At 41.6% G+C, this 17,296-nt stretch overlaps 1 protein-coding gene across 3 annotated transcripts in view; it reads left to right on the top strand.

The window, feature by feature from the left end:
• Nucleotides 1-10,730, top strand: part of LOC100578925 (protein Tob1) — a 103,599-nt gene extending 92,869 nt beyond the window's left edge. For all 3 annotated transcript variants that reach the window (XM_006563992.3, XM_016911501.2, XM_006563990.3), the window contains one exon: nt 129-10,730. In XM_006563992.3, coding sequence (XP_006564055.1) covers nt 129-774 — 646 coding nt within the window. In that variant the 3' untranslated portion in view covers nt 775-10,730. The remainder of the gene's footprint in view (nt 1-128) is intronic.
• Nucleotides 10,731-17,296: the final 6,566 nt, after the last annotated feature.

Raw genomic sequence — 17,296 nt, 5'->3', positions numbered from 1 at the left:
CCTTCCCCTTCCACTTGTGTGCGTGTGTGTATATATACATTCTCCCGAATCCCTCCCTCCCATCTCCCGACCGCAATAGCAAACCGGCGAGCAGACAGATGAACCGCACGTAACCGTGTTGCTTTCAGAATGTCGCCGACCGAGTTCTCGAACTACATCAAGCAGCGGGCGATGCAGCAACAGATCCACCACCACCACCACCACCAGCACCAGCAGCAGCAGCAGCAGCAGCAACAGCAACAGCAGCAACAGCAGCAGCAGCAGCAGCAAGCGGCAGCTGCGGGCGGGCTGCCCGTTTCGCAGACCTCTCCCCGAAGCCGCAGCCTCTCGCCCGGGAGCATAGTGGCGGGTGGCGGGCAACAGCACACCACGGATCCGAGCGCGTACTTCTTCCAGCACGGGCCGGCCACGTATCACCCCCAATTCCCCCATCGCAACATCTTCGACTCGTCGAGCCACGGCGGCTACCTGTCAGCCGACCTGTACACAGGCGTCAACTTCCCGTCGTCGTACCTCGACCCGACCACGATCGCCGGCCACCAGTTCTACGGAGGCAGCGTGAACGGGACGAGCAACGGGGCGGGAAGCAACGGAAACACGCAGAGCGGGGGGAATCTGGGCCCGGTCGGGTCAGCTGCGACGAACAGCAACGTGAACGGGTCCGGCCAGCAGCAGGACAAGACGGCGCTCGTCGAGGGGTTGAACAACTTTGGCCTTGGATCGGTGGCGCCGTACCCGGCCAGCCAGTACCAGCACCTCCTCGTAGCCAACTAATACCCCGCGCGAGTGGAGACCGAGCGGCTGGCGCGGCTCGAGTCGCGTCTGATCCTCTGCTGCTTCACAGGACAGGAAGGGGAGTCGGGGAGGATAGTATGAGGGGGCCGGGCCGTGCGAGCGTGAGCGAACGGGGCCACGTTCCAGCCTCTATCTCGTGCGTCGAGACGTCTTCGTCGTCCAGAGTCTAGGTTCCGTACCCTGACACACGTAATACACACACACACACATGTAATACACGCATACATACAAATACATGAACACACACGTACAACCAGATTTTCGCTTGCACCATCCGATCGGAGCTCACCTTCCTGCTCACCTACCCACGCTAAATACGTATAGAGTTCCCCACTCTGTCTCTCTCCTGGCGAAACGAGCGTCCAATCCAGCAGAACAACAACAACAACAAGCGGCAAGGTCGGTAGCTCTGCATTGCTAGTGCAACGATACCCTCCCCTCCTCCCCTCCCACCCGCCCCTCTTCGAAGATCATCGCGACGACGCCCGAAGCTCATCGACTCCTGTCTTCTCCGATCTTTCGGGAGGAAGAGAGGGAAAGAGAGAGAGAGAGAGAGAGAGAGAGAGAGAGAATCGGGGAGAGAGCGTGCACTGCTTCTGCTCTCTTTGCCTGTCTGTCTCTTTCTTTCTCTATCTTTCTCTCTCTCTCTTTCGAATATGGCGATCCGCTCGATCTTACGTGTGTGAACAATTTACGTGCGCGAAACAGGGAGACAGAGAGAGAGAGAGAGAGGAAGAGGACGGACGCGATGAAAGCACCGTGGAAGAGACAGCACCGAGGTCGACGCGCGCGAGCATCAAGACGACGTGACATGGACGTGGAGAAAGTGAGAGAGAGAGAGCGTGTGAGAGAGAGAACGAAAGGGAACGAAAGAGGAAGAGAACGAGAGTTAGAGCGAGAATGAGATTATATGGAGCGTGTATAGAGGGATTCGTGTGCTAGAAGCGTGCGTGGAACACGTTCGGGAGGAGTGAAGAGGCGGAGGAACGAAAGAAGAGGAGGTGGGATTGTTCGATGCGACGGTACTCGCGAACGCGAACTTTGCGACCGACTAACGTATATATTATATATATATAGAAAAGCCGCGTGTATCTTGAACATTCTGTAACCGAAAAAAAACAACAACAACAACAACAACAACACGGATACCCGATCAGCGCGATGACGCTTGTCGTTCGACGAATGGCTGCCACTTGTGTTTCGGACTAATTTCGGTCGGCAGCCATCTTGAGGCGAATAAATCTTGAGATACCGTACGGTCGCGTAAAAATGGAATTGCGTGTATACAAGAGACGCGTACTCTGTATAGAGAGACCACAGAGAGACCAATTCGTGATATGCTCGAGGAAGGATGGAAGAAGAGAATGAGAGAGCGAGATGAAAAGGTCGAACGACGCGCCATGCGCCCACACCTGGGACAGCAAAAGAGCCAAGAGACACACATACAAATTCGTACGCGACGCGTACGTAAAATTCCACACGGGCCAGATTCATACGCAACGGACACACTCACTCCCAACCATTTACCTGGCGACCTATATACATATACATATGCATATATATATGTATATATATATATATTACATTGTATCTACATTTGCCATGTGAACACACGGAAATGCCCCGCCTGATGGTGGCACGATCACGAGTATATGATACAAAGACACGGAAGATATGCATATATATATATATATATATATATATATATATATATATATATATATATATATATATATATACATATATACACACACACGGAGGCATCACGCGTCCGTGGTAAAGACACATTGAGGGCGGGGTGTGCGGACACTTAATATCGCGCACGACTTCACCAACACATACACACAGATATTACCAACGTGTAATAATTTATTTTTTCACTGGTATAGTCGGAGAATTGATATTGAATATATCTGTAGAGCCTATGTATTATATTCAAAATATGCACTCACTTCGCGGGTTGTCGCGAAACGGTGTAGGGACTACCAGTATCCGGTCTGTCGAAGCGTCGACGAACGAACACCCGGGAAGGCTGTTTAGTCGTAGCACATCTTCTGCTAGATTATTCCTCTTACGCACATTTGTTCGATTCGGCGGGGGGGAGGGGGAGGGAAACCGACGACCGAATCGAGGAGGAAGGATGGAGGACGATCTTTGATGAATCTTGAGAAGACAAACGTGGCGGTATTGGAAAAGCGAAGAGGACGATGATATATACGTAACACGGCTGCCGGTGGGATTCTTTCTCGATCGAGTCGCAGATGGTGCTCGCGGTTCCATACCGTTCGGAAAACTCGTCCTCGGTACGATTTTACATTTTATTTTTATAATAAATGCAGTAGAGCGTAGGAGAGAAAAAAAAAATTGAAAAAAGAAGCAAAGAGGGGAGAAAGAGAAAGAGAAAGAGAGAGAGAGAAAAGGGAAGAAAAGTAGTGGTGGAGTGTTCGCGCGAACGGGAATATGGCCGTGTTGCGTCGCTGCCCCGCCAAGGGAATCAGAGTTTCTCTTCACGGCCGTGAGCGCACCGTGGCGTTAGTGGCGTCTAGAGTCGACCGTTGTATCGAAGAGGAAAAAAAAAAAAAAAAAAAAAAGAAACTTTGAAACGAGCGGTCGACTGCGGTCGTTATACGGGCTTAAAGAAGAATATTTGAGCTTAAGAAGAACTTGTTGTCGACCGTGATCGACGCTTTCGATTTATTGTAGTCCGTTCGTTTCCCTTGTAAGTTTTTATTTCGACGCGACCTAACCTATTCCATCGCGTGGGATGATTAACGGATCAATCGGACGACGCTAGATTCGTCCGTAACGGGACAACATTCTCGAAATTGCGATCGAACGAATTTTCCTAATTCCTGTTTTCATCACCCTTTAAATTCTAATCTAATTCGATCCCATTGACAGGCGCCGATTCCAGGCTATCCGAAGTAGCGTGGTTGGCTGGTCCTCGCCCGACGATGTTCGAAAATCATGGACAAAGGGCGCGTCGAAAGGGAAACAAAGCCGGTGAAAGGGGTTTGGAGCAGCGAGCAACCAGCCGGTTCGCGTTCGCGAGATTAATTAGATGATTACGTTGTTAAAGGCCGCTGTTACTGTCCTCGACGGCCGGAGATGCGACCGTGCTCGTGACCTCGAACGACGCCTCCGGGCGTCGATCCGTTTAAGCAAACTTTGGAGCGTGGAGCTATGCATCAGAATTCAATTTTGCCGAATATTTTTCCAACGCGATACAGTTTCGGGGGCTTTAGCGTTCATTCTATAATTCTATGAATATTTATCGATCGGCGGGGAAAGTTGGGTAGAATTAAAAAATTATCTTAGCTCTCTATAAAAACATTTGTCTTACAAAAATTATTAGCTTCTCTCTAAGTAAAAAAAATTCCATCAAATTCATTCGCCAGTTTTGAACTCGAAACTCGTGTAAATAAATTACGTACAAAGTCGGTTTATAAAAAAATCGGAATCGAAAATCGCTCTCTTACGTGCTCGCTCCACGCTCGACCTCGGGCTTCAAATCCAAGATCCAGTCTCCGAGCATAGCACGGATGAATCATAACTTCTCCTTATTTGATCATCAGCTTGTCAGATCGGGTCACGGTCGGCCCCGTCCGTCGAGCAATCGCGAGAAGCCGCGACAGCAACAATGGCGGCGGAGGTGTCGCGAGCCGCGGGCCGGGCACTAGGTGCTAAAAGTATTAAAAAAAAAAAAAAAAAAAAAAAAAAAGTGTTTAATCCTGTCGTCGTGGGACAAACGTACGGAATAAACGCGGCCATGGATTGTCGAATTGCTCGCGCGAAAAGTGGAAGAAGAGAGGGAGGAGAAGAAGAATCGCGTTTCGCGTCGGTCGATCCGCTCGGTCCTCTCTTAGACTAGTTTTGAAAAAAGAAAAAAAAAAAAACTTTAGCGTGAAACTTTGTATCGTGTAAGTGTAATAAGTAGTATAATTTTTAGGCGTGAACTTTCGTCGTTCTTTCGTACGGATTTTTATATAGCAAGTTTTGTATGATCGACGCCGAGCAACCAGCTTCCTGCGGTCGTTCCGTCATGGATCCGAGAGCGTATCGATCGGCCGATCCTCGACGTCTTTGCTCGCTTTTTCTGTCGAGCAGAACGAGAAATTTCCCCATAATTTGAATAAAACGGATTTCTTCGATGCGGATGGACTAAATTTTGTCGAGGGATAAGAAAACCTCGAAAATTCTCGGAAACTCGAATGGAAAATTCCCTGAAAGAAGAGTTCCTTCGATATAATATTAAGAGACTCTTCGAGACGAGAAGAATAAAGAGAGAGAGAAAGAGAGAGAGGCTTCTTTCTATTGGAAAATCGAGGAATCTTGAAAACTGTCGAGCGATTCGGCAGTTGTGTGGCCGCGCGAGGGGGTGCTAAAAACAATTGTTTTTTAACCGCGGAACTAATAAGGGTAGGAAGAAGTGGAAGAGGAAAAATCGCGGGGAACAGAGGCGAGAGGGGACAAGGTGGGAGAACGGTACCCTTTATAGTAATATCTAAACTTAATTGTAACTATTAACGATACGTACGACTGTGGTAGCTATGCTAGTACCTGCTATTGTTAAAGAGAGAGAGGGGGAGAGATTGGAGAGAGAGAGAGAGAGAGAGAAAAAGAGAGAGAAAGGTAGAGCGAAAGAAATCGATTGGATTGAGTGATGAGTCGAGGGAAAGAAGGGAGGAGTAAAGAGGGTTGGTACGTGGCGGAAGAACGTCCATCGAGTGTAAGGTGACCCACTTTCTCGGATCACTTTCTCGGATATATTCGGATCGTTGATCCCTAGATAGAAAAAAAGAAAGAAAAAAAAAAGAAAAGAAAAGGAACAATTTTCGATCGAGCCTCGAGAGAAAGAGAGAAAGAAAGAGAGAGAGAGAGCTCTCTTCGCACCTGGATTATTTTTCTAATCTTAATCTTTGTAATCATCGAACGAATTGGGTGTCCGCGACGAAACAAGCGAATCGAGATCCTCGATTCGTCCTCGAACAAGATCCTCGTCGCGTTTTGGCGACGTTCATTATTATAATAATGTCTCGAGGCTTTTCTTTTTTTTTTTTTTCTTCTTCGACGATCCGATCAGGAATGGCGAATAGGAGAATAGGCGAGGGAAGGATCGAGAGAAGGAAAGTTGGAGCAAGCGTTGAAGCAATGAGTTGCGAATCAAATATGGATCTCGGCTTGAGACGAGAGGCTCAGTTCAGCGAAGAATCAAACACACGTACACGATGTATACTCTTCTAGCAAAACGAGAAAAAAAAAAAAAAAAAAAAAAAAAAAAGGAAAAAAAAGAACGAAAGGGAAGAAGAGGGAAAGAGTGAAGGATACTGAATCGGGTTGAAATCGGTGGATGCGCGAGATGAGTTGAAGAGGAGAAAAAGGGAGAAAGAGAAAGGAACGAGATATAGAGCATACATTGAGATACATACAAAAAGATAAACATATAGTATTATACGATTACAATACGATTGTAATGAAACACTTTGTAAGCAAGGAAACAAAAAAAGAAAAAAAAAAATTAAGCATAGTTTTCCATAATCTGTAATGGATGTATTCGTTAACGAATAAAAAAAAAAAAAAAAATGACGACGAGTGGTTAAGGATAATACACACGAACGACACGAACACACACATACACACACCGACACGCATATACCGTACACACGGACACACAGTTGAATAACCGTTCGAAGTAACTCGGGTACACGACACACAAGAAGTAATATGAAAAAAAAAAAGAATAAAAAAAGTAACTAATAATTAATAAACACGTGAGTAACGTGACGACGTAAACAAACGGTAAATCTGTCTCTTTAAAGTATCATGTGTCTATAAACTATAGCGATCGATATTGTCTTTTTAACCGTAAATGGAGAAACAAGTAATCGTGGTAACGTAACTAATGTCATAGCGATAACCGAACACTGCAATATTAGATATAATATATATTCATACATTTATAGAGAGAGAGAAAGAGAGAGAGAAAAGTGAGGAAGAAAGAGAATGAGGGAAGAAGAAAAAGAGGATAAAGAAATTGTGCGAGGCTCTGACGCGCGTGATTAGAAAAAAAAAAGAAAAGAAAGAATGGAAAAAACAGAGGAACAGAGAAAAATTCGAAACAACTCGAGACGATGTATCATCGATTCGTTCTCGAAAGCTTTTTTTTTTGGTTGTCGAAGATTGGACGAAAAAAAAGGGGGAAAAAGGGAACAGTAATAAGAATACACGCATGTAAAGAGAGAGAAGGATTGGAACAACAAAATGATGCGAGAATCGCGTGTCAGAGTGGAAGTGAGCAAACGTGATACGATCTCCAGGCACAGTTGAAAAGAGAAAGCCGTTTCATGTTGAAAAATGAAAAAAGAAGAAAAAAAAAAGAAAAAAAAAAGAAAAGCAGCAAGAGTAAAGCAAAATGAAAACTGAATGGAAGCGAACAATATTAAATATGCGTTTTGTGTATCGGACACACTCGAAGCTACACTCACGCGCGCACACACAGCAGAGACACTGTTACTACTACACATACACACACACGAACACGACACACGGAGAAACACAAAGAAAGACCCAAAAAAAAAAAACCTATCGATTATTCTACCAAATAATGAATTAAACAAGAGGATGATCATTAGATTTGTAATTAATTACATATATATTTTTCAATACTTTAACTACTTGCTGAATGTAAACTATATACATATATAATTATATATTATATATATTATATATATATTATATATACACACACATACCGCGTAGGGCTGTATCTCGATTACAGCGTGGCTTAGAAGGCCGGCCCGCCGACTTCCGGTTCTCAACAAGATCGCACCCTCGACAAACACCGCCAAAAACGATGCGAACAGAATCGTAACGGGAAACAAGGACGAATTGGCAACAGAGTAACGCAGTGTAAAAAAAAAAAAAAAAAAAAAAAGGTCGTTTCGACGTTGTCGAAGATCGGAAGTGGCGGGATAAGCCCTCGACTTATGGGACCGGAGGGCGCGCCGCCATGTTGACTCGAAGGCTGCGTCCTCCGGGCAGGGACGGAGAGATCTGCGAAAGAGAAGGAGAGAAAGAAAGAAAAACCTTTTTGTACCCCACCCAAGTCACACTCTCGGTGTCGAAACGGTAAAGAAAAACCAAAAAAAACAAGCAACTATGTTACTCGTGTAAGTGCATCCTAAATGTAACTGTTACGAAATGCCCCTTCTCCGAAGCCCCACCCCAGGCCCCAGTCTTCATCGTTTCGTACGTAGCAAGAGAGAGGGATGAAACAAGCGGCGGAGAAAACGAGAGAAAAAGAAACAATAGTGCGAAAGGAAGGGAGAGAAAGAGAGAGAGAGAGAGAGAGAGAGAGAGAGAGAGAGAGAGAGAGAGAGTGCTTGAAATTTTGAGCGAAAGATATAAAACGCGCGCGAGTGAAAAGATACGAATCGAAATCGTGAATTTTTCCGATCAAAATGTAATCATCGTATATCTGAAAACAGTGCTTCGACGATGATTCGAGAGACTGTTGAAAACCAGTGTGCGTGGAGAAACGAAAATTTCCACAGGTTGAGCAGTTGTTTCTCGGTTCTCGATGCATACGGATGGATGTGTCTCTTGTTTCTTGACCCCTTCCGTGACGCGACGTTTTCCTTTTCCGTTCTGTTCGCTGAACACGATTTGTTTACACGCGTGCGCGCCTACGTTCTTTTTTTCCGCGTTTATCGTCGTTTTAACACTTTTTCATCGTAATCCGTGTATTACGCTCGGATGTGAATCGAATGTGAGAAGAACGAGAGACGATGCTACGTGAGCGATACTACGTGTGTACGTGCGAATGATGAAACGTGTGCGTGTGTGTCTGCATGTATGTATGTATGTATGGGAGAGAGAGAAAGAACGAACAAAGTGGGTGAGCAAGTGTTGAGGATGCGTGCAAGCGAGACAAACAGCGAGACACTGTGCGCCTATATATGTATATCTGTATATAGGTACCATTTTCAACCGCTACCGTTGTTTCTTTCATACTATTTCTTCTCCTTTTTTTTTATTACTATTACGATTTTATTATTATTATTATTATTATTATTATTATTATTATTATTATTATTATTATTATTATTATTATTATTATTATTATTATTGATTATATTATTATTGTAATCGAGATGTATTTTCTGTTGGCTTTAGATTTTGTTCCTTTATTTTTGTACGAGAACCGTTTTACCTTTACTAAGTGTGCGTTAAGTAAGCTGTATAAGAACATTTTTTTTTTCTTACCGTCAATTCGACGATCCATTCAGATGGATCCATTGCACGAACGACGCCGATCGTTAACGAAGATCGTCAACAGAAAAAAAAAAAAGGAGATCGAACAATGTTAATTTTTCGAGAAACGATAAAACGAATGAAAACGATCAGCGATGTTCGCCATTCTTTTCTTAGATATTAAGACGACTCTTTTCACGAATCAATTATACGTGTATGTATATATGTATATACATATATATATACATACACGTAATATATATATATATATATTTTTTCTCTTTTTGTTCTTTTACCTTTTATTTTAATTCTTTTATTAATTTTTTTTTCTTTTTGATAGTTTGTTATTGTTGTTTTTGTCCTTTCTTTTTGTATGACATATTTGATTATATCAGCGTGCTTCGCTCCTCTAGATAATATATACCATTATATATATATATATATATATATATATATATATATATATATATATATTTTTGTTAATAATATAAGTGGTTTGACATAATTACAGTTACAGTGATTATCCTGTTGTAACGGATTTGTTTTCTATATCTCTTACGATCCACGAATGAGTTATTAATATATATATATATATATATATATATATAGATAAATATAGATATATATCTATATATGTATGAAAGATATAAGATGACGTGCATATATATAAAAATATAAATATATATGTATAGAGCATTATACATACTTATATGAAAAAATTATACAAACATACATATATATATATATATTATATACATACACTGCTATTATATTTTGTTTAACGAGGAGACAAACCAAAAGAGCAAAAAAAAAAAAAAAAAAAAAGCGAAAAATATCTAAGAAAAAAACAATGGGTGAGGTGAAAAGTCAAAGTTTTTCGGCGTGTTGCTTGTTCTGAATTAAACATCAGGGTGAATAGAGGGTTAGAACAGAGAGGAGAATGAGTGTATGAGTGAGGAAGAGAGAAAGAATTTCTTGAAATTTTTCAAATATCCGGGTCATCCTCTCGACCCAAAAAAGAGAGAAGAAGAAGAAGAAGAAGAAAAAAGAAATTAGCGAATTATGAAACGAGAGAGGGCGAAATGAGAAAAATGGAGCGAAACATATATATATATATACATACACACATACATAGACACACACATAGCAGGCATGTACACATATTACACACGCGCTAACACATACACGAACAATCCGACAAGTAACACACCGGCTGAAACGAGGGAGAGTGGACGAAAGGGATAAAGAGAAAAACCAAAAAACAGTCAAAGTGTGAGACAAAAATGAAACTCGCGTGTAAAATATACTTATAATATCATTTTGTAAATTATTTTTTGTATTTTTATATATATATATACATATATATAAATATCAAAGCATACGAGACAAAAAGCGGAACAGTGTTTGTGCGTACGAAAAAAAAAAAAGGAAGATAGAAAGGACGAGTGAGAGAAAGAACGTTGGAAAGAGAGAGAGAGAGAGAGAGAGAGAAGAAGGAAGAGAATAGAAATTTTGGAAGGATGGAAGGATGCCGTGAGAGTGAAGGAGCGAGAAAGAGTTGCGTTGAGAGGAAAGCGTGAGAAAGAGGGGGAAAAACGGAGATGAAAAATCTCGTGACGCATTGATAACACTGATGATACTTAAAATCGATCGTTGATCAAAAAAAAAAAAAAAAAAAAAAATCGTCCTTTCGTTGATCGAGAGCGGCGCCAGAAAAGATGCTGTTCGTTTAATGGATAAAAGGAGAAAAAAAAAAAATAGAAAAAAAAAAGATAAAAAAAGAAACAAAGAAAAAAGCGTAAAAGACGCGTGCGTAAAAAGAAAAAAAAAAAAAATATATATATAAATACAATGCGCCTGTATGCAGCCTGTTCGTGAAGGAACAAACGTGTACACAAACACACAACATACAGAGACATACACAATCTCACAATACATATTATGTTAATTCGTGACACATAACAGAGTCCTGAGATGATAATGATGATTTTTTTTTTTTGTTCCCTATTATTTGTACCTTTGTATTGTATTCTGCAGCTTGTCAAATGCTTTGTTTATTACTACTATTACTACTGTAATATTATTCGTTATTCTTATTACTCTTATAAAAATGATTATTCTTATTAATATTATTATTATTATTATTATTACTATTATTACTATTATTACTATTATCATCGCTATGAATTTGAGATATATTGTATATCGCATATATTGTCGACCTTGTTTCCGTGTACCACTCGTTTGTCGCGCGCGTCCATAGAAACGCAGGCGTGTGCAGCCAAGTGTTTCTTTTCTTCTTTCGAAGGGAGATAGAGGGAGAAGGAAGAAAAGAGAATGAGAGAGAGAGAGAGAGAGAGAAGAGAGAAAAAAAAAGAGGAAAGGCGTAGCACGATCGCCTCGAAAGAGAACGGACTATGCGACAACAGTGGAAACCTCGCAACAACCAGTTTAGTCGTATTTAAGTAAAGCCGAGAGAAGCAGCGGCGTGTTGTTAGGTTTATTATTAATTAAGAGCACCGTGCGCTTGGCTGGCGAACGGAAGCGAAACGCGCTTCCGGCCGAGAGACGCGTTCACGAACTCACGCGATCACTACGATCAACTACGGTCGAGGAGGGATGAACAATTTCAGGGGATCGAGAAGAGGAGGACGAGGAGGAGGATTTTTTATAATTTTATAGAAAAATACAGAGGATACACCGTCGATTCCGAACGAGTATCTCGGCGTCGACGGGATCGATAGAAAAAAAAAAATTAAGAGACAATTAGATCGCAGATTCTTTTACGAAAGCTTCGATCGAGAGCTCCTCGCGCACGTCCAGAGGTCTCTGCGCGTTGCAAATGGCGACCTCTCGCGTAAAGCTGCGTTCTCATTGAAGTTGGAAGATCTGTGCAATCTCCTTTCGTTATTCCTCACGCATTTTAGAAATATATTTAAATAGATTTATTGAAACATTTTGTCCACATCGAGGGGCGTGATTAGAGTTAATATATATATTTGAATTTTATTTTATTGTTACTTTCTCGCTCGACGAACGGGGAGGGAAAGAAATGTAGGAAATTATTTTTTAAGATGATACAGCTTCATCGAGGACGCAGCTTGAAACGATCATCCTTCTCGACACTGTCGATCGACCGATTTCGAACTGGATTATTCGAATTAAGCGCTGTTGTTGTTCGTGGTGTTGTCTCCATCGTTCAGTGGCTTCTTCTGCGGAGATCCGTCGAAAGAAAAGTTTCAAGAAAAAAAATTTCGTTTCACGCGTACAAGTTAAGAGCGAATGGGTAATAATAAAGAGACGAGGGCGAGGAGAAATGAATGAGAGAGAACGTTTCCCCGATTGTTTGCCTGTTTTCGTGCGTTCGTTGAGTGCATGCGGTCACGGAGGGAACTTTTCGTTTCTCGAGGGTGTGTTCTTTCTTATCTACGATATTGTTTCTCGTGCAAGTACGGTGGACGAGGGTGGTGCCGATCAAACTCGCTTTCTGGATCGAATCCCCGCTTGGACCTCGATCGATGTCGCCGCCTCTCGCGACAATTTTGGGCAGAGTCCGGTTCCTCTGGTGATATTTCTGGCTCGAGAAAAGGGGGTGAAATGTCTCTCGAGCATTTCGAATCGCAAGTTTCGGGATCAAATCCATCCGCGATTTGAGGCGCGATATTATTTTTCGGTTAATGACGAACGATGAAACTTGAAGAAGGAAACCGTTTATTGCTACATCATTTTTGAAGATGCGCGAGAGAGAATATTTTAATCGTTGATCGAAATTTTAATATTGTAAAGGAGGATTTATTTCTATACCCCTAATTCTACGAAATTGGATAGTGGAAAATTTTCACTCGGATATATTTTGATTAATCGAATAGGATATTAGAAAAGAATAAATATATATCTGTTGAATTATTAGGATAAATTAACGAAAGATCTAAGTAAAATAAATAAAATATTTCTATATTAAAAAAAATGGAGAGCCTGAGTCGTAAGAATTGGACGTAAATTCTGTGGGAAGGAGCGCACGTTGAGGACTCTGCCCTCTGAAATCGAATAGATAATTAACAGGGAGGGAGGGTAGGAGGTGCACACGATGGACTAATGATCCGTGTTCATCGAGAAACTATGATCGAGAAGGAGGATCGAAGAGTGGATCCGTGATCCAGGATGGCGTCGGTGAGGTCAAGGGGAGGGCGCCTGGTATTAGTACACATTAGTTTCTTCGATAGGAGGCGCCATTAGTTGTTGGAATTTTGTAGTCTAGGCGATAATTCTCGATATAGTTCAATGTTGTCGAGTTTTTATTAGTTGAAGAGAGCGGACGCGCGCGGTCGCGTGGATGGAAACCGGAAAACGTGCCAAAAAAACCAGCTTAGAAACCACGAGGAGGGAGGGAGAGATTCGAAGATTCGAAAACGATTCGCGACCACCGCGCGATGCTTCGAGTCGCGATGTGCGTTTCTTCTGGCAAATATATCTGTTCCTAGATCTGTTGAGAGAATTAACAAGAAGACGCGTTTATGTGTATCGCTTCAAGATCGATCTTTAGCGAAAAATAAATAAAAATATTACGTTTCCTCCCTCGAAGATCGGTTTTGTTCTGTTGTTTGAGAAACAGATGATGAAGAAATGAAAAATTTTAGTAGTAGTAGTAGTAGTAAGAATAGTGTAGAACACACTGGAATGAAGTTGAAGCGTAAGGAACGTACGTGAGGCGATGAAGCCGTTTGTTGGTAGCGTTTGATCGATTTTCTTTCTTTCTTTTTTTTTTTTTTTTTTGAAGAAAACGATGCATTCGTAGCCTCGACGACGTAGCAGTCCCGAAGGAATCGAGGGCGTGTTTCCTGCAATTTCTTCGAAACGCGTCGATCTCTTTGAAAATCACGAGACTCGATTTTGCTTGGAAAAGCGTATCGTAAAGTATCGTTTCTTTCGTTTTCGGATTTTCGTTTGCCCATCGAAATTGATGAGGAAGAAGGACAAAGTCCGATCGAGGATCGCGAAAAAACGTGGGAGAGGGCTTCGAACGAATTGCCAGTTGGGATGACCTTCTTTGTTCGTTTTGATACAAGAACAACGCAGAATAGAATCTCTCCTATTATTAGACTAGTTTCAGAACTTTTTTATAGAAATTTTATACAGTATACTCGGGACGCAGCATGCCATCTCCAACTACTCTTCGCGATCCTCCATTTTGCTCGGAGAAAAACTTATTGCAATCGATGAGATTTGATGGATGGATGTGAACAAATTGTTCCTCCAACGAAACGAGTGAAATAGGCGAACGAAATAGAAATTCTTCGACCAAAAGGAAAAGGAAAAGGAAAAAAATCGAGTCTCGAAGACGACTAAGCCTAATCTGTTCTCTCTCCGAAGGGGAGAAGGCCGAATTCCGGTTTCCTTCCGAGACCCGGCGACTCGTCTCCGCGAATCGATGCGCGGTGTTAGTCGCGACGCGTGTTATCGAGTCATTAGCGGCTCGAAGTGTCGTTTCGACACTTTCGTGCAAGCGCCTCGTTTCGACACGCGACCACCGATCGCATCCCCGCGAGTCTTCGATCGACTTCCGCTTCCCGCCTCCCCACTCCTCTCTGCTCTCTCGACGACGCTCGTCGACGGTCTTTCAGTTTTATTCCATGCTTCGGTTGGAGAAGGGAAAGAAAGAAAGAAGAAGGAGGAGGAGAAGAGAAAGAAGAAGAAAGGATGGAAAGGAAGGAGAAGAGGCAAAGGGAGGCAAATGCTCGTTCGACGATCCATTTATCGGGGATGATAAATGGATCGAGGAACGGTGAGAATTAATTGGAAGTCTGTAGGGTCGCGGGTGTGACGATCGAGATACGGAGGAGAGGAGGGAGAGACGCGTCTCCGTTGCACGGTCGCTAATTTCCACGACGTGTGAACGTTAGATGAAACCTTTATCTATATATTTGCCACGATATTCAATACGTGAATGAGTATATCTATTAAATAATATTGATATAAATACATAGAGAACAGAGAGAGAGAGAGAGAGAGAGAGAGCGTGGAAGAATGAAAGGGAGAGAGCGAGAGAATTGCTCGTATAGAGAGAGAAAGAGAGAGAGAGAAAGAGTGTTAGGGAGAATGTGCGAGAGCGAACGACGAAGAGAGAGAAAGTATGGTAATATCATGAAATTATTATTCTTTGTTACTTCTTTATAATTAAAACAATAAAAAAAGCTGCTGAATAAAAATTATGCCTGAACGTTCTTTTCATTTCTAGTTCTAGGGGGTGGATGATACGATCCATCTAACGTGCATATAAAACGTTAAGGAGATTCCTTCGACTTGCTGGAAATATCATTGTCTTCAATTATCTGGAATTATATCATTATCTTATCAAGATGGATTTTCACAAATTTATAAATTCATTTTAATTAAAAAGCCTAGCCTTTCTCTTTCAATATCCGTATAAAATTCAACATTCGACGTTTCAAAATCGATTCATCCTCTTTCTTTCTTTCTTTTTTTGTTTTTTCAAAATCGTTCGATTCAATCCCGTCGTCGATCTCCCCGCCCATTATCATCCCCCTCGAAACGTTCTCACAACGGGAGGGAAAAAAATGTCGCGAGCGCGATGGTTATCTATGGAACGAAACGCGCTGCCATTTCGATCAGGGCAGGGCGGAAAACGTAAAAATTTATTTGCGCGAAAGTTTCTCGCGACGATATCACCGGATATGACCGCATTAATTCAGCGCAGATCTGCCAGCGATACGTCTGCGAAATGATATTTCGCGGGAATCGTTCGCCCGTGATATATATATTCGTCGAAATATTTTCCTGTTCGCTGTTTATTCGATGCTCCGTTCTCCCGTGAAAGGCGGAATTTTAAAAAACTCCGGACGCGTGGAAAAATATTTATTTTCATTGCGTATCGTGATGAAACTATGCTCGATTTTCTCATCGCTTTTTTTTTTTTTAATTTCTATTTTTATTTTTGTCATCATCTTCGTAGTTTATTAATACGAATGGTTCAATTTTTCTTTTATTTATTTATTTATATATTTTTTTTTTGGTACTTTGTATTGTTGTTGAATTATTTATTAAAAGGGTAACGATGCCGGAATAATTGGAGCTCTGTGATGTTCCATGAAAGTGGAGGTCTCGTTTATTTGTTGATTCAGTGACGATGTCGCGTTTATCGAGGCGTATTTAATGTTTCAACATCAGGCAGGGTGGTATATTCGAATGAGAGCAAAAAAATATAAATACCAGTCACTGGTTTTAATTGAAAAATCTCACTTTTCCTTTTAAATATTCGGCAAAAATCGCAATGTCCAGCAACTTTTTTTTTTTACTAAATTTCAATTCTAATTTATAATTCTAATCAAAAAACGGTTCACAATATTCCTTCATCCAGTTCCGGATAAATATAATTTATCCTCTCGTTTTAAAAATATATATATACACTAGATATTCAGCATATTTTATGTAAAAAATTATAACTTACTGATAAAGGAGAAAATAAATTCTATTTTTAAATCCATTTTCAACAAACATTCTTCTATTGTTCTACCTTTCTACGACAATTCACCTTTAATTACTGTATCGACAATATTATTTTATCAAAAATTTTTAAAGCTACGAAACAAATTATCTTCTCGTCGATAATAAAAGAATATTTCTGTCCGAGTGGACAAATGCATCTGTCCAATCAATTCACACGTTTAGCGCGTTTAAAAAGGCAAAAAATTTCGGAGGATCGTCCTCGGTTGTTTCCGCGGTTGATCGAACAAGCTCGCCTTGCGGGATCAACTGTCACGGAATCCTCGAACGGTTCGCGTTCCCCGGGATTCCGCGGCCTCCGCGGCGTCGCGTAAACTCTTTTACGTAACTCTGGCCTTGAAATTGGAGAACCGGCCAGATGCGAACGCAGCTAGTCGCCGATGGTCGTCTCTATGGTTTCGCGCGTTCACCGCGTTACGTAAATCCGATTCCGTCGCAATTGGATTCCTGCGACCGGTTTGCGGACGCCCTCGAAACTTTGGCGCGCCGATAATTACGCCTTCCCTTTTCCCCACCTTTCACCTTCCACCTTCACTCAAATTTTCATATTATCAAAATTTCAGAGACTTCGATATATTGGAAGATATTGAGTCAAAAGAAAAATAGTTTCTTCTGAAAGAAGAATTTTAATAGAGAATTGCGCTCTGGATAATGAATAAACGAAGATATTGAATTCTCTCAAATATTATCAGAGTTTCAAAGACCTCGATATATTGGAAGATATTGG

This window comes from Apis mellifera, linkage group LG3 (assembly GCF_003254395.2).
Source record: "Apis mellifera strain DH4 linkage group LG3, Amel_HAv3.1, whole genome shotgun sequence".
Classification (NCBI taxonomy): Eukaryota; Metazoa; Arthropoda; class Insecta; order Hymenoptera; family Apidae; genus Apis; species Apis mellifera.
The sequence above is the reverse complement of the archived record's forward strand: the minus strand, read 5'-3'. Positions and strand labels throughout refer to the sequence as shown.